Source organism: Coffea arabica, chromosome 7c (genome assembly GCF_036785885.1).
Source record: "Coffea arabica cultivar ET-39 chromosome 7c, Coffea Arabica ET-39 HiFi, whole genome shotgun sequence".
Lineage (NCBI taxonomy): Eukaryota > Viridiplantae > Streptophyta > Magnoliopsida > Gentianales > Rubiaceae > Coffea > Coffea arabica.
In genome coordinates, this window is record NC_092322.1 from 5,299,861 (window position 1) to 5,327,533 (window position 27,673).

General features: G+C 38.1%; 2 protein-coding genes across 2 annotated transcripts; one reads left to right on the plus strand and one right to left on the minus strand.

The window, feature by feature from the left end:
* The first annotated feature begins 802 nt into the window (after nt 1–802).
* LOC113699040 (malate dehydrogenase, glyoxysomal) lies at nt 803–5,592 on the plus strand. Its single transcript, XM_072057322.1, has 9 exons — nt 803–1,040; nt 1,210–1,425; nt 2,047–2,361; nt 2,504–2,593; nt 2,714–2,797; nt 3,997–4,032; nt 4,139–4,228; nt 4,315–4,409; nt 5,112–5,592. The coding sequence occupies exons 1-9, from the start codon at nt 966–968 to the stop codon at nt 5,182–5,184; spliced, it is 1,074 nt and encodes a 357-aa protein (XP_071913423.1). The 5' UTR covers nt 803–965; the 3' UTR covers nt 5,185–5,592.
* Nucleotides 5,593–18,570: 12,978 nt separating this feature from the next.
* LOC113700154 (uncharacterized) lies at nt 18,571–22,856 on the minus strand. Its single transcript, XM_027220660.2, has 2 exons — nt 20,158–22,856; nt 18,571–19,412 (listed from the first exon to the last, which is right to left on the minus strand). The coding sequence occupies exons 1-2, from the start codon at nt 22,745–22,747 to the stop codon at nt 18,949–18,951; spliced, it is 3,054 nt and encodes a 1,017-aa protein (XP_027076461.1). The 5' UTR covers nt 22,748–22,856; the 3' UTR covers nt 18,571–18,948.
* Nucleotides 22,857–27,673: the final 4,817 nt, after the last annotated feature.

The window sequence follows — 27,673 nt, forward strand, 5'->3', positions numbered from 1 at the left end:
TGCCAATTGGCAAAGCTTTGGCTCCATGTATCTGTGTAAACTAAAGAATTAACCACTTTGCACATTGTGTAATTTCATGGAGAGGGTTATGATTTGGGCTAAGTAAGAAGCTGAACTCAGCTAGTAGATCTTCGACATCTCATTGCGTAAAGTAAAGAAATAGTATATACACCGTTATTCGTCTTAAATTTAAATTTGAAGTCTAAAAAAATTTCGTTCATATGTCATGCACTTGATGATGATATTGTATATATTGTTAGCTGCTGTTAGCGTACGTAAAATTAACTCTAATGTCCCGTTTAATAACTCAATTCAATATTTAAATTTAATGAATTCAAATTTTAATATATTAAAATACGTTTGATAACAAAAAATAGAGCATTTGAGTTAATTGAGTGACACTGAATTTTTTAGATAAAATTTGTCTATAAAATTAAGTATTAAATTATTCACTTATCATTGAATGCGATAGATATTCAAATATATTAAAGTTAGTACTAAACAATTTAATAATTTAATAAATTCAGACTTAATTTTAGATTTTAAATTTTAATTTTAACAAAAGCATGTAAATAAGTGGTGTGTGTAATAAAAGTACAGTATCTTCTGCGAAATAAAATGGAAATAGTCTCTATTAATTAACAGTCACAGGCCACAGCCCATACATAAATGAAAATGAACACTATCTGACACATATCCAATTTCACACATCCCAACAAGCACAATCGTGATCTTATGCGTTCTCGGCCTCAATTCCCTTTCTCTTCTTCATTGGATATATCTCTACCAACTTCCTTTTTCCATTCCGCTTGAATTATATATTGAGTGCAGAAATTTTGGCCTACACTCCACGACTATTCTCTTCTTCTTCTTCCAAATTTGATTGCGTAAGAAACACGCCAAGGAGCTTCTAGTCCTTCCCCATCGTGCACTATTAACGAAATAGAGCAAAAAACGATACCAGCATGGAGTCTGGTGCAAGTGTTAAGCAAAGAATTGCCAGAATTTCAGCCCACCTCAACCCTCCAGCCATTTCCCAGGTAGTTTTCTCTCCTTTCCTCCTTAATTAGCTTTGGTTTTATGAATTTTTTGGCTTTAGCTTCCGCCTTTCTTGATAGGTCGTTGAAAATTGATTTTGAGAAGTCGATTTTTATTTTAATTTGGGTTTTTAATGGGAAAAATTTCTCTTGGCTTTTGTGGGCTATAAAGGTGGAGGGAAGTTGTGGGTTGAGAACAGGGAATTGCAGGGCAAAAGGGGGCTCACCTGGGTTTAAAGTTGCGATCTTGGGAGCTGCAGGAGGCATTGGGCAGCCTCTCGCTATGCTCATGAAGATGAATCCATTGGTCTCAGTTCTTCATCTCTATGATGTGGTCAACACTCCTGGAGTCACCGCAGATATCAGTCACATGGACACCGGTGCAGTGGTAAATTTCCCATGTTAATTAATAACCAAATTGCTGATTTGTTAATGTGTATCTCATGTACCCGCTTGTCAAAGAAATCAATGTTAATCGTTAATGGAAAGAGAGAGATGAGATGGAAGCTCTTGAATGAGTTGTTCCACACGCGGTACTTTGTAGAGTAAGGAACTTTGTGTCAGTAGAAATCTTGCGTCAGTTTACAGAGTTGCAGTTGAAATCAGCATAGGGGAAGACGAGTTAACAGATTGTCGTCATTGTACAATGTTAAAAATGTGAAAGTTAATGAAGAAAGAGAAAATATGGGTAAATATTCTGTGTCTCGTATGTTTAGCAAATATCCACTTCATGATTCTCCAATGCCTCTTCGTCACATATGTGGCCTTAAGGTATGGGAAAAGACTGTAACATGGTAGCATTGTCTCATGTATGGTTTACTTTGTTGGTACAACTTAGTTCACTTCAACTTAACTTTGTTGGTACATCCAGGGATCAGGAATTTGATAACATGAAATTCAAAGCAACGATGAGTGAAAATTGAGATGTCCCTTTTTGTGCTATATAAGTTCTTATGTTCTAAATTGTTCAATTTGGCATAGACTGCTAATGTTTGGTTTACATTTCCAGGTGCGTGGTTTTCTAGGGAAAGAGCAATTGGAGGATGCCCTTATTGGCATGGACCTTGTGATCATTCCTGCTGGGGTTCCTAGGAAACCAGGAATGACTAGAGATGATCTTTTTAATATCAATGCTGGAATTGTTAAGACTCTATGTGAAGGAATTTCAAAGTGCTGTCCGAAAGCCATTGTCAACTTAATTAGTAACCCCGTTAACTCCACAGTTCCCATTGCTGCAGAGGTTTTCAAGAAGGCCGGCATCTATGACCCCAGGAAACTTTTGGGAGTGACAATGCTTGATGTTGTTAGAGCCAATACATTTGTGGTATGCATGACTCAGTAGCTATTCCTTTTGATATATAAACCAACCGTTTATTCTCTCTGTCTCTCTCTCTCACATATATCATTAGATTTGTATCATTCTTAGGATTCTCTATCTTATATTGTATCTTTTACATCATCTGAAGGCTGAGGTTTTGGGGCTTGATCCTAGGGAAGTTGATGTTCCAGTTGTAGGGGGTCATGCTGGAGCTACAATTTTACCTCTGTTGTCACAGGTCAATATAACTTCTTGAATAGCTTATAAGTTCACTTAAATAGCAATAACTCTCTCTCTCTCTCTCTCTATCCTTTAGTAGCCCTTCTTATGTTAATGGAACTTGTCTCATGTAAAACAGGTTAAACCTCCTTGCTCTTTTACTGTAGAAGAAACTGAGCATCTGACTTCTAGAATTCAGAATGGTGGAACTGAAGTTGTTGAGGTAAGAAGGTTTCTCATTTATATAATGTGAAGTCTGTGCTTGAGTTTCTAACTGCAGCAGTGATGGCTGTTAGATGTATTCGTAAAAAATGCCTAGTACTCCAGTGCATCAGTCATTTCTATGCTTGATACAATGTTGTTCAGTCATACTTGCTCATTATGTTTTGTCATAAATGAAGAGCTTAGGTTTAACGAGTTCAGTTTCATCTGTTGCCATATAGAAATTCATAAGTTTGTGGAGCTGGCATGAAGGGAGAGTTGCATTTAAGTTAAAATCTAGGGGATGCCACTCAGAACCATAGTCGAACCTCTTTGTTTGCCTTACTTGCCCTTTCTTCAACTGGATAATCTTGTTTGGTTGACGTAAATAAGATGTATAAAAAGCTTGGTCCTAAGTGCCTTTAGTTGGAAAGTGCCAAAGTCTGGGATATGCAAATTGTTGATTTCAGTTATTAGTTTGGTGTGCCTGCATAAAGATTTTGTGTAGACAACGATTTAAAAAATGAAAAGGAAATCTGTTAAGCTGAACAGAAAGCTTGGGATTTGTTCAACTTCCCTGCTAGAAACATTGTGGGTTCATTTTGGCGCATTTGATACTTAGTTAATCTGGAGAGCACACAACATAAGTTAACTTGTACTTCTGCATTCTATACCATGCTGGAGAGAGCTAAAAATTGACTGTGTTAATGTGGAGACTGAATGCATATAGTTGTAGGACCTAGTCAATTTTCCATGAGGTTAAAATAAGGGAAGAAAACCCAAGAGTAAGGATATGGAAAGAAGCAATACCTCACTTACACATCGTCCTCAAATGAACTGTTGAAGCTTTGTCTAATAATTACACTTCTCTACACGATGTGTTTTGTGAAAATTACTTTTGAATAATTGCTGAAAGTTCTTTAAGTTGACGTTACTAAAATTTCGAATGACTAAATATATATAGGCGGATGTCTCTTAGTAATGGCTGGTGGCGCGAAATTTTGGAAATAGACTAATTAATATTTTAATATTAAAAAGTGACAAATTTGTCTCTGTAGAATTTTGGCTGCATGGTTTTCAACGAATATCTATACTTATTTTTCGTTTGGCAGCCAAGAAAAAATAGTGATATGAACTGTAATATAATGGCATGAATAAATTGTTCCATGTACACAATGGACGTCTGTATGTATTTTAATATAATTGTTGCATCCCTTTCAGGCCAAAGCTGGTGCAGGATCTGCTACTCTCTCAATGGTTAGGCATTGTTATCAGTCCTTGTTTTACTAACTGTTATTCTGTTACTACTAAACAACATTGGCTCTTGAGATAGTGCTGAGAAAGGCCTGCTGGTTATTTTCAGGCCTATGCTGCTGTAAAATTTGCAGATGCATGTTTACGGGGGTTGAGAGGAGATGCTGGTGTTGTCGAGTGTGCATTTGTGTCATCTCAGGCATGTCACTATCATCACTTATCTAGTATTCATAAACACTCTTCATGATGTTATTGTAATTGATTGGTTGATCATTCTCTTTTCAGGTGACTGAGCTTCCTTTCTTTGCAACCAGAGTACGGCTTGGTCGTAATGGGATTGAGGAGATATACCCACTTGGTCCACTAAACGAGTATGAGAGGTCTGTATTAACTAATATTTTAGATTATCTTCCATCTTTTTGTCCTAATGTTCTTTCTAAGCTGTGTTATCAGCCCTCCTACCCTATGGACTGCTGAAGTTTTTAACCTTGTCCTCCGACTAATTCGTCATCTTATATCACTTTGCCAAACCAATTAAGTAGACCTATCTCAACTCAATCTGATGTAAGATGGCAGTTCATTGTTTCAATGTGTACCCTTCAGTTCCCCCCCCCCCCCCCCAACCCACAAACCAATTTCTTGTGTGATATGTCCATTCAAACCACAAAGCTACAGTAAAGACGCTTATAGAGGAGAAATGCTTGCTTTTTTAAGCTAAGGTGGCATTTAACAGTATTATTAATAAATACTTGATTCTCATATTATTGGTTGTTGATATAATTCATGATGTTTTTTCTGAATCATTGGTCCTTCTGACGTGCTAATCAAAGTAGTCACCACTTGCACAAGCTCATCATCTCAAAATAAAGATAATATATCTGCACATTCGAAAATTACATTTTACCTTTATTCAGTGCTTGTCAGCCTAATTTAAGTATACTTACTATCCAATTATGTAATGAGATAATGTGCATGCTGTTGTTCTCTCCAATGTATCTCCATGCCTGTGCCAGTATGGTGCATCGGATGGGTCTGACATTTTCAAGAGATTGCTTGTCTTTACCGTCTTCTGATTTTTGCAGGGCCGGCTTGGAGAAAGCAAAGAAAGAATTAGCTGGAAGCATTGAGAAGGGGATTTCATTTGCAACGAAATGAAACGGCCAACTAAATTACCTTCTTCAGGATCGTTATTACCGTGGTGCCTCTTGTTGTTCAGTCAAGGCCTCGGTTTCTGGAATAAGTTGTTGAATCCGATGTTGTATCAGAAGTGCATACAGCCTTGCAGTGTACACAAATCAGAAAAATAAGGCAAAGATTTTGTCCCACCTCGCTCCCTCATATTTGTTCCCTCCTACCATAGAACATGAAAATTAAAGGGGGGGAAGTGTGTTCTTTAAGATTTTTTTTTTTTTTTTTTTTTTACAAACGTGTTCTTTAAGATTGATGGATGGACTTTTGGAGTACTGGCCGGGGTAATTGAGAATGAGCATGTTAGCATAGATCTAAACTTTCTTCATCTTCAATATATTCTTGGTAACTTCTGATGGATTTTCATCAGTTCAATTTCTCTTTTTTTTTTTTTTCGGAAACGATAGATGGTATTTCATAGAAATTTGAGACTTTACAATATTTGAGCAACGGCTCGACTACCTGTACCAAGTGTACCATGACACTTAAGGAAGAACAAAGGTTCTCTCCTCGTCCATACATATGCTTAAAGCATAAAGACTAATCTGATTACATAGATTCATATTACTAGTATCCCTTTCGACAAAGGAGCACACTTGAAACAGCTTAGCTAACGCTAAAATATCTTCCACCAACGTGACCATATTTGGATGATCTCCTGCCCCATATTTTAGTAAGGAGGTAAGCCTTTTGTTGGTAGTGACCACTTGGATCCTTGGCCATCTCCGCTGACTTGCTTTTATAAGAGCCAATCTTACTCCTATGGCTTCATCTTGGATAGTCACTGATGAGCTCCTGTCTACTAGCGCCCACTCCACTATGTTTCGTCCACCTTCCTGCTGAGCCACAATTCCTATTCCTAACTTATGACCCTCCCCTACCTTTTTTGTCACAACCTGGACTTCTGTTATTCCATTAACCTCCAACACTTCCTCCTCCAGGCTTGGATTAGCTGCCTCTGTTTCTGGTGTGCTTCTGTCTTCCTTTCCACTACTAGCCTCCTCAAACTCCAGCCACTCTGAGTTAGCCTTGTGAACAACTCTTACTCTTTCTCTTTCCTTCCCTTCGAATTCCAGCTCATTCCTGTCTTTCCATAGTTGCCAGAGGATGTTTGCCGTCAGAGCTATGTGCTGCTTTCCTTCTCTCCTAGCCTTGGCTTGTACTAATGTTGCCCACCATTGTTTGAAGCATCCTGTTAGATTCTGGATTCCATCCCATTGCACAGGAGCTAACTTCCATACCTGTTGAGCCTGAGTGCAGTGGAACAAAATGTGTTCAACTGTTTCCACCTTATCCCCACATCTTAGACAAAATGGTGATCCTTGCCTTGTTCTCCTGAATATTGTCTCCCTGGCTGTTAGAGTATTGGTTATACACCTCCATATGAACAGTTTTATCTTATGTTTGATGTTCAGCTCCCATAACGACTTCCACATCTGTGTGTTAGAATCATCAAAGCTAGAGCCGGATTCCCCTCTTACTGCCAGTTCCTTGCTTTTTTCTTCATTTAGCAGAGCTTGATAACAAGACTTAACTGAGTACTCCCCTTGTTGACTATAGATCCAAAAGTGCCTGTCACCCACTCTTGACAAACTGATAGGAACCTTCAGAATGTTCTCAGCATCTTCTTTGTTAAATGCTCTGAAAATTTTATTTCTGTTCCACCTGAAGTTGGTAATCAACTCATCTACTGTGCCTTCCTCCCAATCGTTTGGTTTCCTTGTGGTAGGTACTCCATTAGGACTATTTGGGATCCATTGGTCTTTCCAGATCTTGATACTCTTCCCTGATCCAACTCTCTTCAATGTACCTTTCTTCACTACATCCCTCGCAGACATAATGCTTTGCCAGAACCAGGAAGAATATTTGGGGCATTCACCTTGTAGTATGGATGTCTTGGGGTAATATTTAGCTTTGAGCATTCTGCTTACGAGCAAGTTTGGGTTTCTTAGGAGTCTCCAAATCTGTTTTCCCAGTAATGCTATGTTGAAACACTGCAGATTTCTAAACCCCAGTCCTCCATCCAATTTTGCCTTCATCATTTTTGTCCATGAACACCAGTGCACCTTAGCTTTCCCTTCTGAGTCCCCCCACCAGTACTTAGCCATCAACCCCGTAATCTCCTTACACAACTTAGCAGGTAATTTGAAGCAAGACATAGAGTAGGTTGGCATTGCCATAATGACAGCCTTTAACATAACCTCCTTTCCTGCTGCACTTAAGAATTTATTCTTCCAGCTGCTTAGTTTAGCTTTGATACTGTCCTTTATGAATCCAAAAACCTGGCTTTTTGTTCTTGAAATCACCATGGGGAGACCTAGATATTTGCCTTGATTCACTACCCTTACCCCTGCAAGAGGCCTACATGTCTCCTCCTTGTCCCTCTCCTTTGTATTCTTACTGAAACAAATGGAAGATTTCTCCAAATTAATCACCTGCCCAGATCCTCTCTCATACTGCTCCAGTATTTCCTTCAACTTCCTTGCTTCTTCCCTTACAGCTTTAATTTCTCGGTATCATCTTTTCGGTACCTATGGGAATTGATAGGTGGTTTCTAGCGCAAGCCCGGTAGATTTTTTAATTGGGATAATTTCAGATACCTCCCCTAAGGTTTTTAACAATTTCACTAGCTTCCTTTTAGGTTCGCAAAATTACAAGAGCCTCCCTTGAAGTTAATGATGTAGTAACAAAATGATTCCAAATCCGAAAAAGTAACATGAAAAAAATATTTTAAGGAGAGATGACATTTTTATTCCATAACTACCCCTTATACATATATATAAGTTGCATTAGTAAAAATATGAAAACAAGTAAAAATTAGAAACAACTAACACACATTTCATTACTCAAAATATTCACATTCAATGCATTGGATAGCACAAATAAATGATAAAACTACAGTAATGATCACAAGATTCGGTAAAACAGACAAGTCATCATTCTTAACATCAAGTTTGTTATGATTTTTGTGATTTTTGAACAGAATGAATTTTTAAATTTTACCTTTTTTTTCTTCTTTCTTCTTTATTTCCACGAAATTATTTTACAACTATTACAATTTCAAAAGTTCAAAAGAAAATTTTCTCACGAATAATTTTTTTTTACCCTGTGTTTTTTTTCTTTTACCAAACCTCTTTTTGTCATAGTGTGTTTAACTGGTTTTTGATCATTGTTAAAGTTTTATCAATCACAAAATAGCATTATTTGGTATATCGATTAGCCTTTATTTTATAATTACAAGTCACTGTTCATCATTAAAGAAATTCTCAATAGTTATTTTCTTTAATTAGTTATTAATAGTTAATTAGTGCTCTAATTATCGTTAGATAGTAGTTTCTATAAGACATAATGTCTTAGAGTATATGGGTAATTTTTTCCCATGTGATGAAAGTAATCAGGCCCACAATTCTACCAAGAGAGGTAAATGTAATTTTATGAATCTCAAGGAGGTCAGTGAAATTGTCAAAGACATCAAGGGAGGTTTTTGTAATTATACCTTGCAGATTATATGTAACTACATTTGAGAGATCAGTACTTCATTGTAACCGAAATCACAAATACGGTTGATTGTTAAAGACTAATATAAAACTAAATTACATTTAAAGACTAATATAAAATTAGATTACATTTACATGTAAAATATGAATTCAAAAACTTCGCTCTTCAAATCTCAATCTTAGTAATAAACGAGTTTAGGCGGGAGACCTGTGACGTTTAGACTTCGACCGTGTCCTATTGATTGATTTTCCTTCTTCTTTAAGTTTTTAGGTTTTGATACGACCGTAGTACAGGTGCTCACTTGCCCACTGACCCAATCTCTTGTACGATGAAACTAATTCCATCAACTATATAAGAAGAAGAGACAAAGAGGTAGTAAGTTGCCTGCTTGTAGCAAGTTTTTACAGGACGTAGCTAAGCCTTTCGGAATCTCAATCTTAGTAGTAAATGAGTTTAGCTTCAAACCTTGTGTCTCTTGACCTTCCCTCATGATTAGAACATATTATTAATTAGCAAAAAAAATTTGCATAAGAGATTACAAATTATTGATTTTGTGATACAACAAAGCGTTATGGATTCAAATCTTCTTTTTTCCTCTTCGCTTTTTAAATCTCAATCTGCGTATTTTTCTTTCTTTAAAGTATATTTTGAATGGCCTGATTGGGCTTATCCAAATACGACAAATAGATGGACCAAGTGGGTTTACCCAATGCTGATGGGAACCCAAATAGGACAATACTGATCCAATCTAAACCAAGGTAGGTAGCAAGAAGTCCTACATGGTCAGCAAATGTTGAAAGGTGCAGCTCAACTGGAGATTACTCATAGAAGAAGGTCCGCGGGTACTGCAAGAAAATCCGTCCATTTTTAGTCACCTTCGTAAAGTCCCATATCTGTTTATCCAAGTCCCAAGCGAGCGGGGTCTAAACATAATTGTCGTGGGTATCATTACCATCAACTAAAAATGATGAGAAAACGTGTACTTGAGAATTTCTAAGCTTTTGACTCATGAGCGATCTGCAGTTAATTGCCCCTTGAATAATACTACATGCGAAGCTCAGTTCATGATAAACTCTGGCAGTAAAAAGCAAAGCCCCCGAGTCACGAGTCACCAAATGGAATGATTAAAGCTGCTCTTAATTTGCTTCTTTCATGATCAGTGTATCCCAGCCATCGTGCACTTTTCTCTTGAATCCCTCTTTTTTCTCGACCCCACAAATGCCCATCTTTTCTCTGACTTTTGTTTTTCATCCTTTATATATATATATATATATCTGCATGGGCAAATTCAAAATGTAGATTGGCCATCTGGGCTCCTTTCCTAATCATTCTAATCAGCATCTGTCATAGGTAATGGATCTATTTACGCATCTAAACTTTAGTCTACCGTCACTTTAGGTGGTGCCGAAGAGTTCCTGTGTCACAATCTTTTCACGGACATGATTATGGGCTCGAGTTCATCATTGACTATCAATGCATATTTTGTCCACAACCTGTTCCAAACTACACGTGGATCTTGTTTATTACTAACTCTCTGTAAAAAGTGTGATTAGAAGTACTTAGTGGCAAAAAATCTGGCTTCATTTACTTTACAGCTAATTCATTAGTGTGATATTTGCGCCCCACCCACCCCCAACTTTTTTTTTTTTTTTTTTTTGTTTTTGTTTTTGTTTACGTTGAATGTTCAAAGTTTGGCAAAAGTCATGTATGTCGCCTTTTTGGCCTTTCCGACATATCAATGGTGTCCGCTTTTCCTTTTGATTACAATATCAAAATGCACTTACCGGTGTTCCAATTTACTACTCCCACTGCTGCAACCACTCAATCTTTTAGTAAGAGCGAAAGCTAGCTAGCATTAACGGTCTTGTTACAGCATAAACAAATTTTAGTGGATTTGTGCATAACATTCTCGAAAGTAGGAAATGAAATTATTCCTTTTGACGCAAGTGAAATAGTGTGTAACGAACGAACGGACTCAGTAAATTTTCCACATGTACTGTTCCTTTGACCCCTTTGAGTTTTGGTGCTAAAATATTTTTGGCCCTAAATCTAATTATTGTCTTTCGTTCTACGACCATTTGATTTGGGGTGATATCCAGTCCACTCACTCTTGAAACCCACCTTTCTCCATGCAATTAAAGTGTCTCTTTAATCTCCATGCACATTTGTGATAGCCTTTAATTTTCGGGGACATGTTCTACCAAATTTTGCCATACTTTGCACTGCTCTATCATGTGCATTGCTCCTGGAGTACTATACCGTTTCCCGTCATATCTTTTTCTGTAGGCTCCTCCTCCGTTTCATTTGGAGAGTGACAGCGATTCCGATTGGAATACTTTCGCTGTGCTTTTTATGCACAGCTTTTTTGATCTGAAAGGAAAAACCAGCAAATATATTTTCTTAGGAGTACTTTTCTTTACTTGCTAATGGTCCTACACCATCCCGATGAATTATGATACACACAGGGGAAAAGAGGGGGTAGTCGGTCGATTTGATCCATTTTGAGACACAGAATATATATATTGTCAAGAAAAGCTTCGAAACACTTGACTATTGGAGTTAATCATTCTTGATTTATCAAAGGCCACAACGTTTTACAAGCGGTGGAATCCAAAGTACCTTTAATTGCACCTTTTTTTTTTCCCAAGTGTGCAACCATCCTTGAATCCATTAATAACCAACTAATGCCCCATGAAAGTCTACAATTTTGGTTGCATGATTTGAGGAAGAGGGGTTGATCGAGATTAATGGCCATTGATTACTTCAAATTAATAGTCGAAGTCGCATCGTATCTGATCTGATCTGATCAGGTTTCATTGGCGACAGTAACACGGGACCAAGTAGTAAAAGCTAAAACACAAATGTTATCTGTCGGTGGTGCTGAACGTCCAGACGAGTAAATTAACGACAACACATAGAGCATTGTAATCTCAAATCTGTACTGAGTAAAACATTGATCTGGTGATGCAACGCAGAGCTGGAAAAAATAAAAAGACACTGATCATGACTACCATGTACCATGTCCAAAGAAAACGTTAACGTTTGACATAGACCTGTTGTTTTGTTTCATCCCCAGCTGCTCCACAGCCATAAGGCCAACTGGCCATGGACTCCAACTAGGAGGCCCTTAGGGGACGCAATAATTTATCTCCCGTGGCGACCGGTGAGATTGAGAATGACCATTCTCTGCTCATATTGAATGACTCTGCAAATACGGCTGCCAAATTCGTTCCCATGCATATGTTGTGCTTTCGGACTTTGTATGCCTCTCTGACCCATGCGTGTTTGGATAGAAGATTATTTGAAAATATTATAATATTTTTATGATGTAATTTATGTGAGATGAAAATGTAGTTAGAAATAAAAATAGGTGAGTGGAGAATGTTCTTGTGATGCAAGCAATTTTTTTTTTTTTTTTTTGCCAATTAAAACTTGCATCTAAACAGAGCTGTTAGTGGCAAACAAGATGCGAAGTAAAATAGTAATGGGAAAATGTGTCAAAGAATATTTCAAAAAAATTTTTGCCAAAAAAAAACTACCAATTCAAAGAATTTCTTTTTTTTTTTTTGATATGTCTAGAATAATAAAAGTAGAGTGGGGCTAGTGTGGCATAAACCGATCGCATTTCTAGGGTGATATGGAATTTATATTGTTTTTGTAAGGGAAGACTAGTCATTTGCAATGCTAATAATTAGCGTTCAGTTAGCCTAACACTCAGGAGTGTTCAAATAATGCGTTGTTTGAAACATTATTTGAAATAATTATTACAACACTCTTATGATGTAAAGTATATGAGATAACAGGATAATTGATTGAGAGGATAAACAAGTTGATTGAAAAATGCGTTTTTTGATAGAAGCACAAATATCGTTTCAAATAATACACATGTATTCTACTGCAGTTATTGGATCTTATTTAAGTAGAATGAGAATTTCTCATCACTAAATAAATTTGCTTAATTACCAAGAAAAGAGAAGAGGACTTTTTCTTTCCTACCCCCCTCGAGAATTATACGAAAATGAAATGAATGGTTGCGGTGGTGGGGCTTGAGAGTTGTACATTTTGCATCTGCCGGACAGCCGAGGCCATTTTCATGCAGGGCGTGCTAGTCATCGGAGACGTGCACCTAATCAAGAAAACTGCAAAACTTGCGCTCGTAATTGTAATACTACTTTTGCCTTGGAAAATAAATTTATACCAACAGTTTGTCCATTCCGTCTATTGGCTCTTTCTTTTGAAACACCCCCCTCCCCCATAAAATCCCAGAAAAAAAAAAAAGAAAAGAAAAAAATTTATTGGCTTTTTCGAGGTTCTCGTTTTTTTTTTTTTAAAAAAAAGAAGTTATTTTAATCTCTTTTTTGACGGAGTAGTATGTATAGTACAAATATACTGTATTGTTCTTGTCTATGAATCATGCTGGTCACTAGTGTATACAGAACTACTTATCAATCAATCAATCAATCAAAGACAGAAAATGCACGATGATTTTTGTGTTCCCGGAAAAAACGACAAAGGGCCTTTCACCTATTCCTGGCGTTTACTGCTGTACGATGCTCCCATTACGAGGCATAGGCAAACAAAACCCATTTCTCCTGTTCCTTTTTTTATTTTTCCCCTCACAAGCAAAGCAAAATCGGTTTTGCAATTTGGACACCAATAATTTACGAATCTTCTCCCGCTATAGGATAATCGAGTGACGTTAGGTTTGGTGGTGGCAGGGCAGGGTTCCATTATACAATAATAATATATTTTATTTTATCTTCACAATAAAATAAATAGAAGGCTAAAAGCTACACCTGCAAATCAATCACAAGGGGGAATTCAACGCATTTTGATTACAGTCGCAGTAGTGTGACGGTGAGAAGAGAAGAAATAAACGGTTGAGAAGAAGAAGTTGCATCGAGTCACGGGGTGCCCAGAAAAAGGAAACAGTAGTGAAAACTGCAGAAAAACAGTTTTAACCTTTCCAAAATTCCACGGCGACCAAAGGAAACGAATGAAGTAAATACTACCGGCATTGCGCACTCTCTGAGGAAAAAGGGCAAAAAAAAGATGAATCGTCGATCACAATTTATAGGCTGGCTGAAATGTTTCCGTGTTATCTAGAAAAATATGAAAGGTTCGAAGAAGTAATAATGATCGGTCATAATATATATTAAGTTATAAAAATATTACCGTTATTATAAAAAAAAAAAAAAAAAAACCGTAGTGGCCAAGGCCTACATTTTCCTGAAAATACGGAAAGAATGTGGATGATGCAACTTCACAATTTTGGCATTTACTACCATTCATAATCCAATGTGTAGTTGTAGCAGTGGTCGTACTTAGAAAGAAAGTAAGAAACAAAAAGAAAAGAAAAAAATCCTGCATGGGAAGTAGCAACGTCCTTAATTGCTAGTATTTGATCCACTCTAGACTGCGGGACAATTCGGATAAATGCTTTCCCGATAAACTTCTTATCCAATCAAGTACCACGATGGTCAATGGCGGAGCCACGTTGAGGTGAACCTCCTCACTTTTCTAAAAAATTTAATGGAATATAAAAAAGTTTAAAAATTACTCTCTCCCTTTTTCTATAACCGACGTTTAAGAAATTTACTCTTATGTACTTTTATCTGTCATTTTATTATTCCCATACAGTATTAATTATTTTTTCACAATTTTACCCTTTTATCTCTCTTTTTCAATACAGGATTCTTAATTACTACTCCTAGTAATTATTGCATTGCTTTTGGCCTAGTAAAACAGCACCATTTAGTACTTCAGTGAGAGAAAATATGGGTGAATTGAATAATTAATGAGGGTATAAAAGAAAAGTAGTGTACAAATTTAAGCAATGAAAAATTTTTTATAATTGATGTATAAAATCTTAAACGTTAGTTATAAAAAAAGGGAGGGAGTACTATAATATTGCCTCACTCTTGTCTTGTCCCTCTGAGTTGAAATATTACACGTCTTGTCCTCATGTCTTTCATAAAAGACCAACAATTACCTTCATCCCTTCCCTGCCCATTTCTGCGAATCAACGCTTGCTTCCAAGTACAAACCCAACTTCAACAAAAGCAGCAAATATTCTGCTGTCATATTTAATAACGCATACTGATCAGTGGCTTCATTTTATTTTAGGGAAGGAATGAATGAATAGTCGATATTCATGAATGTCGTTGCATTGCGGGTTGAATCTTGAAAAACATAGCCCAGCTTGGAAAATTTTCACGTCTAACATTTTCAACCTTCATCACATCAAATCATTCAGTAGCCATTAAAACTCTCTAGTCTGTCTATCCAGGAGGATTCCCACCACAAAGGTTTCGATCTATCCTGCTAGTCTTCAATTACGTCTCAGGGGCCCCCCATCATCCTCCTGACCATAAGCTGCCAATCTGTAATATCAACGATTTCTGCCATGCCAAGTCATCAAAATTATGTCTTCTATCGGCCTGCCTTTCTTGTCACACCAATGCATCAACGGACAAGAGAAGCACTCGCAAGATTGTGTCCCTTTTTTTTTTGTAAATGACAATAAAATCCTCCGATGACTCGCTATAATTACAGACACCTCCCTAAGCTGGTGAGGTTTGTTTTGTTTCTGAGAGCTTCTCCAGGGTTTTTCCCGTACAGGCATAAATGCGTCCAGGTTTGCAAAATTACCCAACAATCAAGGGAGGACACCACGCATGAGTTTACAAGCAACTATGCTAAAAGGGCTGCGAATCTTCTGTTATACCTAGTGTATATCTTGTAATATTTGGTGCACCGTTCTAGTGAGTTGGTGTACACCACCCCAGTGGAATGTACAACAAATATTGCAAGGTGTACTGTGTACACCAACAGTAGACAGTTAGGACCTCCGGTCAGGGGAACAATTTTCAATGTATAAATTTGTAGTAAAGTTAAATCTCTAGTGTGGATGATTATATACCTTGATATTTAAATTGTTGCTGCTGATATTTAAACTTGAGGTGGGGGTAGTGGCAATTGCCAACGCTCTGTACATGTGGCTCCATCACTGTACACCAATTTAATGTAACGATATACCAAATATTACAAGATGTATATACACTACTTTTATATATAGATATACTCACCGAGTATATACACTACTAGGTGAGTAGACTATAGGTGAGTGTGGCTAGGGATGGCAATGGGGGCGGGTGCCCGCGGGTGCCCGCCCCGCGGGGGGCTCACGAGGCGGGGGTTGGGGCGGGGGCGGGGGGAATTTTTTCCCCCCGCTTAGAAACGGGGCGGGGGTATACTCCCCCGCCCCATCCCCCGCCCCGCCACCGGCAAAAAAAAAAATATATATATATATAAATGACTATATATTATATGTAAGTTAATTAGTTATAAACTTATGATAATGATATTATTAGTTAGATGTATTATATAATGTATATTAGTTTATGTAATATAATTGATATTATCAATTATATGAATAATTATACATGTCTACTAATAGAATTTATTAATTAGTTATACTAAATTTACTAATACATTTATACTAAATTTCTAATTACACTTAATAGAATAACACTTTTTTCTCAAAAAAAAACACAAACACAATGATGAATTAGTGATTGCATTTGTACTAAAAGTGAAAATTTGACTATTTTAGTTATATTTATTTCATCATATTGGATTGTATTCAAATAACTTCTGTTTGATTGTTTTTATGAGTTTCAATTGTAAAATTACAATGAATAATAATTTGGTGATGTGTTGATATTTTAGTACTTGATTATTTATTAAAATTTAATTATAATAAATTTATATAATAAAATTTTATTAACCCCGCGGGGGAAGCGGGGCAAGGCGGGGCGGGGCGGGGGACAGGGCGGGAGACGGGGGGACCTAATAGGCAACGGGGCGAGGGACGGGGGAGGGGTCCCCCGCCCCAACCCCGCCCCGTTGCCATCCCTAAGTGTGGCAGCCCCTTGGGCAACAGAGGATCGGCTAACAACTAAAAGTAGTCAATGAGAATAGTAATTTTTTTTTTTTTTTTTGTTTTCTCGATAGGATAAATTCATACACTAGGGGAAGGGAAGGATTTGTAGAGGTCCAAGGGTAACAATGAGATAATTGAATCATCACCGGATCATACGAGTGTATTATGCACCCGTCTGAATTTTTTAAACAGAGTCACTTTTTAAGATGAAGAATTAGTCGGAGGTAAGGTTTGAATGCATTGATGGTGGCCACCAACTCAAAGGCTAGTGGTTAGTCCATGAGAGTAGTAATTGTTATATTAGAGCTTATCTAATGGGTGCTTACTTGGCTATAGTTAATAAGGAATTTATGTGTTAATTTTTTAATAAATTTTTTAACGGATGTCTAATATACATTCGCTAGTAAATTACATCTAATTTACTATGCGAATATGTGTATTATGTTTATCGTTCCCTTTGCGTTTAGTCGCTTTGAATTAATTTTTTATTTTTTTAAATTAACAACTAATGTCATTTGTCAGCCAAATCCAATTGAATATAACAAAAAATGTACTAATTGGTACCCATTGAGTTCTCACTACATAAATCCTTACACTTTGAAAATTTTGGTGGGGACAAAAATAATCGGAGAAGAAGTGACAGGTGCTAGTCTTTGAAGTATTAGAGATTCTAAGGCTTTGCTCGAATCGCTAGATTTTATAGACACTGCATATATATTTCATATACATCACAATGACATATTTCAGAAATACAAACAACTACTACTTTTCTACCCAAAAAAAAAAAAAACACTCCTGAAACTTCTAGAAAATGCAATCCATACCCGCTCCAACTTTATCGAATTCATAAGCGATTGCTGAAACATTTGACAGTCATCCGGCTTGGTTGAGGTTACAACACCTGAAGCGATTGCTGAAACTAGTTAGCACGTTATCTTTTTCTGTCAAGATATCCATTAATCATTAAGAACACGACGAATGCTCATATGGCAATGGAAACAGAGTGAATTAAGAGGGAAAAATGAAAGAGTGGCCCTCCCCTCCCTCTGGTGTTTTAGATCTGAGGTTGGAGAATGGCTTGGATGTACACGGCCAATTAAAACAGCTATCGTAAGGATAGTTTGGACATTTTGAGGACAGAATCTCCAGTTCTTAATGCTCAAATGTTCAACAAACTTTAGGACAGGCAAAGGCTTACGTTGTTGTGAGTTGTGACAACCAAAAAGCTTATCGTAGAGTTGAGTTGCCAGCAAAGTGAATCACGTGCTGGGCAAATGGCAAGCATCATAAATGCAGGAAACCCATCAGGATCGATCCCCAAATTTTGACCCAATATTTTCAGACCAGAGAGAGAAATGTACTAATGTAGGGAACCCAATGGTGATCCTGCATTTATTTCCAATACTGATCAGGTCCAAGATCATTTAACCGGAGTTTGTATAAATGAGGAGAGAGTTGTTTACTTCCTTTAAAGGCAAACTTGCACTCATTGATTCATCTCCCTTCCCAACGCAACCCCTTCCCCCTCCCCCAGTTGAGTTGAGTACTTGAGGGTTGAATTCAATAAAAATGATCCCGAAAGCGGCAGAACAGAACCACCCCATTTGCCAAGAAGAAGAGTTTTCTCTGTCAAGCAAAGCCAAACCCCGCTGCCCCCCAACTGACCACCCAATGCCCCCACTCTCCACCGCACGCCACTAGGTTGCCTGCCATCTTTCATCATCGGCCTAAAACAAAATTATAACTAATTAATTCACGCTTTTATCCGACCTCTTAACCACTCACACTGGTCACCAGGATCCACGAAGAAGCACAAACAACTCTTTGATTTGCACGCCCGTGCTTTTTAGGCATATAGACTTTTCTCTCAGGTTCTTTCGTGGTAAAAATAAGAAGATTTTGCAATAAAGTTGTAAAGAAAGATGAGCAGTAGGAAGCTACATCACATGTTCAAGATAATTTTTTGCCAACTCCTCCCACTGTACACGGAAAAAAGAAAAAAAGCACTTTCAAACTTACCGATAGCTCCCATTTACCTTCAAGGTTACAGAGTCAACCCAGGCCCTTTTTACCCTCCTCTTTCCTCCCCAACTTAAAAAGGAACAAAGCAAATGATCACAAAAAGAAAAAGCTAGGCCAACCCCATTCCGGGAAACTTAAGATTAAATATGGAAAAAGCTAAATCCTACAATAAACTAAACAATCCAACCAAGCCCGTCCACCCCCTCTCTTCCCCCCCCCCCCACCCCAAAAAAAAAGGGAAAAAACCATTCAGTAGAGAGCTCTGCTTAAATGCTAAGGAGATCAGGTGGAGGGGACTGAGGTGGTGGTGGTTGCTGATGGTCTTTGGAGTCCACAGGAGTTGTGCTTGGAGACTCCACTGTGGACGCCGGTGGGGGAGATTCCGTGTCTGTTGAGTCTCCCTGTTTGCCGTTGGCTGGCTTTGGTAGCTCAGTCAGTATTTGCACAACCTCCCTCATTGTGGGCCGCTCCACTGCCTGTTCTTCAACACAGAGCATCGCCACATAAAATACATGCATCACCTCATGAAGGGGAACTGTAGGGAGTCTTGGATCAAGGATCTTGAGTACTCCTTCCTTGTTCCCATCGGTCATCTTCCTCACCCATTGTACTATGTCAACCCCATCACCAAATTCCCCTACTGGCTTTCTCCCACTCACTAATTCCAAGAGAACTACACCAAAGCTGTATACATCGCTTTTCTCATCAACTTTGAGCGTGTAGGCATATTCTGCGATTTAAAAAAAAAACAATGATTAAAAACAATTAATCTGAAACACATTAATGTAATTATTGCTTGCATAGACCAGAATTGCAACTCTAAGTACATCTGACAATAATTAAGAGATTATTTTAACACCAATGCTTTGACCAAATAGCATGATATTCATACCTACCAGAAAAAACAAATGTTAGCATGCTAGCCATATCCTGTAGACTCAAATTAGTCTCCGAGACAATGTTGGCTTTGAATTTGCCATCCAAATTACTCCGTAGAATAGTAATAAACCCACCACACCAATATAGTACCTAACTAGTTGGAGATCAAATTGAGTCCTTTCAATGACTTTCCTTAATAAATTAAAGTCAAACGCTACAGGACCATTAAGTTCATGTTCATTTCAAGTGTTTTCCTCCAGACGTTAACTGTCTAAAACAGCTAAAGGGACTGATGAGTATTGAGCCAATATTCTCAAAGGCAAGAAGGAAGTGTATAGTCAAGGTGACAAACTAGTACTTGGAAATACAATAAAGGCGCACATGGTATGTAAATTGGAGAATCAAGTCAAGAAATTCAAGAAACAAATCAATGTCAGATCTCAACGTAAAGAGTCTTACCAGTCAAAAGTCAGTGCAGTTCCAATTTCAAAAAGGGATTACCAACTTCATACAGTAAACAAGATAATTATGAGCAGAAAAATACCAAAATTCCTCTTCCAATACTACTATTGAGAAATCGTGCATTTGAGCAGTACCTGGTGCAATGTAACCATAGGAACCAGCTATAGCAGACATGCATTCAGATGTTCCTGAATCTTGCAAGAACTTGGCAAGTCCAAAATCAGCCACATGAGCCTCAAAGTTAGAATCCAAAAGGATGTTATTGGATTTCACATCACGATGGACAATCAAAGGCGAGCAATCGTGATGAAGATAGCAAAGGCCCTTAGCAGCCTCCACAGCAATTTTATACCGTGTATCCCAATGCAAATGACCCCCTTTCTTGCCATGAAGCATTTCTCCCAAACTCCCATTAGGCATATACTCATAAACCAAAAGATTAGTCTCATGGTTAGAACAGAATCCCAACAATCTAACAATGTGCCTGTGCCTAATCCTCCCAAGAGTCTGAATTTCAGCATTGAACCCATGATCATGGGATGAGCCTCGGCTCATCGCGGGCAACCTCTTCACAGCAACATGTTCTCCATTAGGCATTGCCCCTTTGTACACAATCCCGGCACCTCCTTTCCCAATGATATTATCCTCCTTCAAGGAATCCAAAACATCATCACAAGTAAAATCCAGGCGTTGGAAAGCCGTAAGCTTCCAAGCACGGGCCTCACTCGCCTTCTTTAGCGAACGTGCTTTGATAATTGCAGCAACTGCGAACACGATCGAGCAAACAAGCAAGCCAATCACAAGCAAAAGCTTCATAGAGGGCGAAAAGGCTCCTCTCTCATGAGGTTTAGTACTTCCATTAACAATCCCTTCTTTGCAGGGTCCCAAGTAAGGGCCACAAAGATCAGGGTTGCCCAAAAACGAAGTATAATTGAAATAACTAAACTGACCCGTCCCAGGAACCATCCCAGACAAATTGTTGTACGAAAAGTCAACAGAAGTTAAGCTCTGCATGGATGCTATTGGAGACGGAATGCTTCCAACTAAATGATTTCTTGACAAATTCAAATAGTTCAATATTCTCATACCTGTGATCTCAGTTGGGATTTCACCAGCGAGCTGGTTCCTACTGAGGTCGACAAAAGTCAAGAGCTTGCATTCGCTGATTTCAGGGGCAATGGGGCCTGAAAAGCTATTGTGGCTGAAATCAATTTTTGATAGTTGCTGCAACTTTCCTATTTCAGCCGGAATGGGGCCAGTAAACTTGTTCCCATCAAGCAAAAACTTTTGTACACCCACGAAATTCCCAATACTCGGGGGCAGCGGCCCAGATAAACGATTGTTTGAAAGGCTAATCTGGCCGAGAGCAGTCGATGTTTTATCCGTCTCCGGAAATGAGCCTGTTAAAAGATTGTCCTGAAGCTCAACTTGAGTAAGCTGTGGCAAACTCAAGAGCCCTTTTGGGATCGACCCATTGAGATAATTCTCACCCATCCGAAGTCGACTCAGCGACTCGCATTGGCCCAAGGATTCAGGAATCGTCCCAAAGAGAAAGTTTCCCAGAGTAATCAATGTCTGTAACTTGTTTCCGGTACAAATATTTGGGGGCAAATTTCCAGTCAATTTGTTCGAACTGAGGTCCAGATTTTGAAGCTTCCCATTAGTCCCCAGCCCTTGTGGGATGCTTCCAGTGAAATTGTTATCCCATAACTGCAACACCTCCAGCTCCGGCAAGTCTCCAATGAAGTCCGGTATCGACCCGTGAAGCTGGTTTCGGAAAAGATTCAAGAGAGTGAGATTTTTCAGCTGGGCAAACGAGGAAGGTATTTCGCCGGTGAACATGTTGTTGGACAGATCCATAGATTTCAAGCTTTTCAAGTATCCCAGCTCCGACGTCAACGGCCCAGAAAGCGCATTCACTTGAAGAAAGAGGGTATCCAAGTTCTGCAGCATCCCAAGCTCCGGCGGAACCTCGCCGGAGAGGCCACAGTTGGCGGCATCAAAACGCAGAAGCTGCGATAAGTTGCCAATTTGGGGTGGGATCCCGCCGGAGAAAGTGTTGAAGTAGCCAATGTAAAGGTGTTGAAGCTTGGTCAAGTTTGCTATCTCCGGGGGGATCCTACCGGCGAGCTCGTTGCCGGAAACGGCGAGGTATTCGAGATTAGGAAAAGAACCATACTCGGCGGGAATGCCGCCGGAGAAGTAGTTGCCGCCCAAGTGGAGATGCCTGAGGTTGGTTAGCTGGTAAACGTCCACAGGCAAAGGGCCGGACATGTTATTATTGTAGAAATCAAGCACCTCAAGATTTTTGAGGCGAATGAGCTGCCGGGGGAAGGTGAGGTTAAAGATATTGTTGGAGAGGTTAAGGTAGCGGAGAGTGGAGATGGAGGAGATTTCAGGAGGGACAGGACCACAGAACTGGTTGGCGGCGACGGAGAGGTTGAGGAGAAGGCGGAGATGGGAAACGTCAGGGGAAAGGGAGCCAGTGAGATTAAGTCCGGAAATGTCAAGAGCAGTCACGTGACGGCCATAGGAGTCGCAGGTGACGCCAGACCAGGAGCAATGAGTAGTGGAGTCATTCCAGGAAGCCAAAGAAGATTGCGGGTCGGCGGTGATGGCAGATTTTATGGAGAGTAATGCCTTGTACTCCGGCATTCGGGGTGTTCTTGCGGCAAAGCAAGAATGGAGATGGAGTAGGAGAAAGAGGAGGAGAACAAAACGCATTTTCAGTTTGCGGTAGGGGAAGCGTAGAAGAAGAGTGGGGAGGGGACTGGCTACTGTGTACTGAGTTGAGGAGGGTGGGAAAACTGGAATACTTGCCACTACTGCTAGAAAGCTATAAGAAAGAAGGGTGTGGGCTTTATTTTAATGGGTATTTTTTATTTTTTATTTTTTTTTAAAAAAAAAAAAGAAGAAAAAAAGGTGTGTAGTCTTTCCTTTTGGGTGGGTATTAGTTAAGGATTTGGTGATTTTGCTTTTGGAATTTTTGTGATGAGAAGGGAAGAGTGGGGATTAAAAGAACATTTTGAATGTCCTGACTGCCTAAAATTGTACTGCTGAGATTGATTAAAAGGTGGGGGCGGGGCCGTACGTAGTTGGATCATTCAGGGGCCGGGCACTCAGTACTCAGTACTCAGTACTCAGTACTGGCGCCGTAGGCCTTTGTGAGACGACACCGGGACCGGACAACCCATCCCCCACCGCACCCCACTCCCCATCCCATCTTGGAAATGGCTGCCTTTTTCTCTTTTCAAAAGCCTTCTTTTTCTCTTCGAGGTATATAAAAGCCATCTTTTTGGCTTTTGGCTGTCCATTCGATAAAACGCTTCATTTTGTTTGAGAAATGAGACTTGAATATATAATTTCTTTTGTTTTCAAACGAAAAAAAAAAATTAATAATATGCTAGGCTATAAATGGCTAAGCAAGAGACAGCAAGCCCTAATTGAGCTCTAAATAGAAAAATTATTAGTAGCTTAAAATCTCCCTTTTTTTTTTTTTTCCCTGTCCTAGGGATTATTTACATTTAACGTCACCCTTGTCCTGTGGAACTATTAACAGCAGCACCCTTTTCCCTCCCTCTCCATGAGTTGCAGAACTCAGAGATATATCACTTAATTCATGGGTTAAACATTTGATATACTAAAAAGCATATAATATCAAAGAAGAAATGTTTATTGTTAATCAAATAAATACGAAGCAAATCTGACTCTATAGCTTTTAGAGTTTGAGTTTACGTGGATATATGAGTTTAACGTTCTAAATAGTAAAGGGATTATAATGGTACATATGATACCATTCATGGCTTGGGAGTGTATTAAAAGGAGTCTCTTTTTTTTTTTTTTGGGGGGTGGGTTTAAGTAGTATCTTGGAAGCTACGTTGACTTAATTTACGTTGTATGACATTATTGTTTAGTGAAGACGCCAGACTACAAATTGGCACTCTCCCATAATTACTCCTCTCTTTTAACTACTCTTTTTCTCTCTCTCTCTCTCTCTTTTTTTTTTTTTTTTTGAAGAAACTACTCTCTGTTTTGATTAGGCATGTTAATAGGTGCAAAGCTGAGTGTAATCTCTTTTATCCAAATCTAGATCTATTAAATTTGATTAAATCCAAACTGTTATGGGTCTAAAAAGCAAATTCAGACTCAAACCTTATAATATCCAATGGATATTCGTCATGTTTTTCTAAACATACTGAAATAAAAAATTATTAAAACATGTAGAGTTCAAAAACAATATAAATATCACCCAATTTTTACTTTCAAATAATAAAATTAATATTCAAGAAGTGAAGTGCAATATTATGAACTAAATTAACTACTTCTCTTTATTTTCAAAGTTTTATATCAATGTCCAATACTATTTTATAAATTTACTCGTATATATGTATAGATACACACTAGTATTTAATTATATATACATGGTTTTGGATTTTGGTATGGAATTACAGGGGTCTGGGTATGAGTTTAAGAAATTAAATCGAAATGCAATCCAATTATATTGGATTTGGGTAAGATCTGGCCCAATAATATGACTAGTCTCAAAATCGACTTACTATTACAACATCAAATCAACATATATAAGAGCTGTTTAGGTTGCTATTTTCTAGGATTTTTTGAGAATAAATAAATTTATTATAATGGCATGATGTATGTAAAGTAAAAAGGTGATCGCAAAATATATTCACAAAAAATATAAAAATATTTAAAAAATGACAATTCAAATAATGTATTTCTAAATTGCCATTACGTACAAACTAGATTAGTAAAAGGATAAATGTGTAAACAAAATCTTATGCCAGTAATATTGTAAAAAATAAAATAGATATGTCATTTTTGCAGATTAAAAACGTCTATTTATGGGGTAAACAAAAAAAAAAAACATCTATTTAGTTGTATCAAGCAAAAGGCCACAAAATAAATTTGACGGGAGCGCGCGTGATCTATATATTGCCATTATATAGCAAGAGCGGATTATAAGAAAGCCCCAAAACCGTGCCCAAAATTTGGCTTTCGACATCGGTTAAAAAGGGTAGCACCGAATGGGTACGTTAAAGTTCAGCCTCAACCACTAAATGCCCGTTCCTTTCAGTACAATACCTCTTGTTTTTCTTGTTTTAATCTCTGATCATCCACGGCGAATTGGTGAGCAACTTTGTTGTTTCGTTTGAGCTCTCTCTCCTTGCAACTGTTGATTCAGTCATTAGACACGCCCATGCAATGCAAACCTTGTGACCTTATTGACACAATCATCAAATTGTATCAGACACCTCCCCCCCCCCCCCCCCTCCCTCCAAAAAAAAAAAAACTCTCCTTTTTCAATTCAGTTACGAAAAAGTCATTAAAAAGGCACAAGATTGTCATGCTATAAGTACTGGGAATAGCGAAATTTTAAAAAAAAAGGATATACAAGATATATCTCATCTTTATCATAGTGTTTTTTTTTTCCTGCTTGATTGATTATAAGTTTATAACTACAGAGCGAAGACGACCTATACTACAGTATTACTTCGAGAATGACGTCAAGGTTTATCTCTAATTCAATCCGATATTTTATATATATATATATATATATATATATATATATATATATATATATATATTTTTTTTTTTAAAAAAAAGAAGAAAGTAATACTCACTAGCTGATACGGAAGCATTCATTCGTGCCCACCTCGCAATCAATCAATAAAGGTTCCAAAAAAAAAAAAAAAAAAGAACATTAATCAGGTACTGCTCATAATTACAACAGTAATGATTTTGTTTGTTCTGATAAAGCATGGTCAAACATGGCTGACTGACAAAATGGGCTGAGATGCTCTTGGGGAGGTGGTGGGGTTGTTTGCTAATAATCTATCACATTGCTACTGTACCCCCTTCAAATTAATCATAGTAGACTGGAACCCCCTCCTTCGTCCTTTCCCTCTGCTCCTTGCAATTCACAAGTTATTTTACAGAAGAAGACAGAAGGACGAATTTGCAATATCTTGGATTATAGCAGATAGTTCTCGCTATGGAGGATACGCAGGCAACAACTAATTAGTGGAGTGTGGACCAACCTAGCCATAGATAATATATGGGTGAAACTGGGGCAGAACTGAGGGAAAATTGACCAACCAGTCCCCCGATTTGGACCCCCCACCCAAGAAGCCCCAATCCAGGGAAAACGAAAGTGACCGCCAGGCGCCAGCAACAGCGGCAGGAGACGATATAGTTTCTACTTTGCCCCCCCCTCCACCTTGTGCCATTTAATGACTTCCAAGCTACTGTCCCTTTCCCAGTGCCAGCTCATGCATGAGGCCTTGGGGCCCAAAGCTTTTCTTCTCTTTTTTCAAATCTAACGTATCTATCTATGTGCTGCTGGGGGACTGGGTTGAGAGAATTTCTTTTCTGTTTTTTTTTTAATGGAAAATAATGAAAGGGATGATCAATAATGTTGTTATTAAGCAAGCTAATCCAAGCACGCATTAATTGATGTCTTAACGAGATTTCTGACGACGGCTAGCTCTATTTCTTATTTCACGCATGTTATGAACTAGTAGAGTGTTAGTTATAGTATCAGGATTTTAAATCAATTATTTTTATTCACTATTTTCCTCATTAATACTACTACTAGATGGTCCATTCAAACTAGATAATTTATATTACCGAATTATTCTTGAAACTCTAGTTTTTCAATGCAGTGTCAGCTTAGTCAATATTATAATATTTGACTCGATATTATTGTATTTATTCCCCCAACTAAAACGATTAACTAATGAATTACTACTAGCATATTTTCTGGTAACAATACACATTAAATATGTGACAGAAGGATTACTACTTTCACCAGATAAAATCAATATGAATTTGGGCGAATTTGGATGGTTTCATTTTTTTTTTTCTTTTGTCTGTGTGTGTGTGTGTGTGTGTGGGGTGGGGCGGGGGCGGAATTGAGGGGGACAGACAGCCATGGAAAGGCTAAAAGATTTATTAACAGTTGATAGTAGTCATTAAGGGGGAGAAGGGAGTGGTTAATTAGAGAGATTCCCCGAGGTTTGATACTCTAAACTTAGTAAAAGCAAAGACTCGGGACTCGCCTAAAAACGCCAAGTCCGAAGCTCCTCCACCGCCAGAAGACACGATTTAGCCTTTCAATGAACGGACCTTAATTTCCATTATAATCTGTCTCGATCCCTGTTCCTCTTGTCCCCTTCCTTTTGGAATCCCCCCTCTCTTTTCCCTGTTTCTTGCGCGTTGCAGCTATATCTATTAGCCCCTTATGCACTGCAGTCTCTTTACAGGCTCATTTTCCTCCTAAATTAGAATGATAGATTAGATTATAAAAATGTTCTTTTTATTGTAAAAAAAGAAAAGAAAAGAAAAGAAAAAGACCGTACCTCAGAAAGTCCAAACCCCAAGCCTGTAGCATATCAAGTCTAAAGTATTCTTCTTGTCATTTCATTTGAAAACAAGAAAAGATTAATCGAAAAATAATTATAACCTTATATTAGATTATGAGCTAGCTTCATCTTAATTCGGTTTTAGCCGGCCAAATCAAGTGAACTGACCGTGGATGGAAATTCTCTTCTTCTAAGGAATTAGCCAATATATAGAGACCTGTGATTTGTACCAGGCTGTAGTGTATATAGTGACCGCCACTTTTGGTTATGG

Coding starts and splice junctions, on each gene's coding strand:
- LOC113700154 (XM_027220660.2), bottom strand. CDS start 22,747: ATGCGTTTTGTTCTCCTCCTCTTTCTCCTACTCCATCTCCATTCTTGC. Junction 19,413..20,157: donor CTATGGTTACATTGCACCAG/GTACTGCTCAAA, acceptor TTTAAATCGCAG/AATATGCCTACACGCTCAAA.
- LOC113699040 (XM_072057322.1), top strand. CDS start 966: ATGGAGTCTGGTGCAAGTGTTAAGCAAAGAATTGCCAGAATTTCAGCC. Junction 2,798..3,996: donor GTGGAACTGAAGTTGTTGAG/GTAAGAAGGTTT, acceptor CATCCCTTTCAG/GCCAAAGCTGGTGCAGGATC. Junction 4,229..4,314: donor GTGCATTTGTGTCATCTCAG/GCATGTCACTAT, acceptor TTCTCTTTTCAG/GTGACTGAGCTTCCTTTCTT.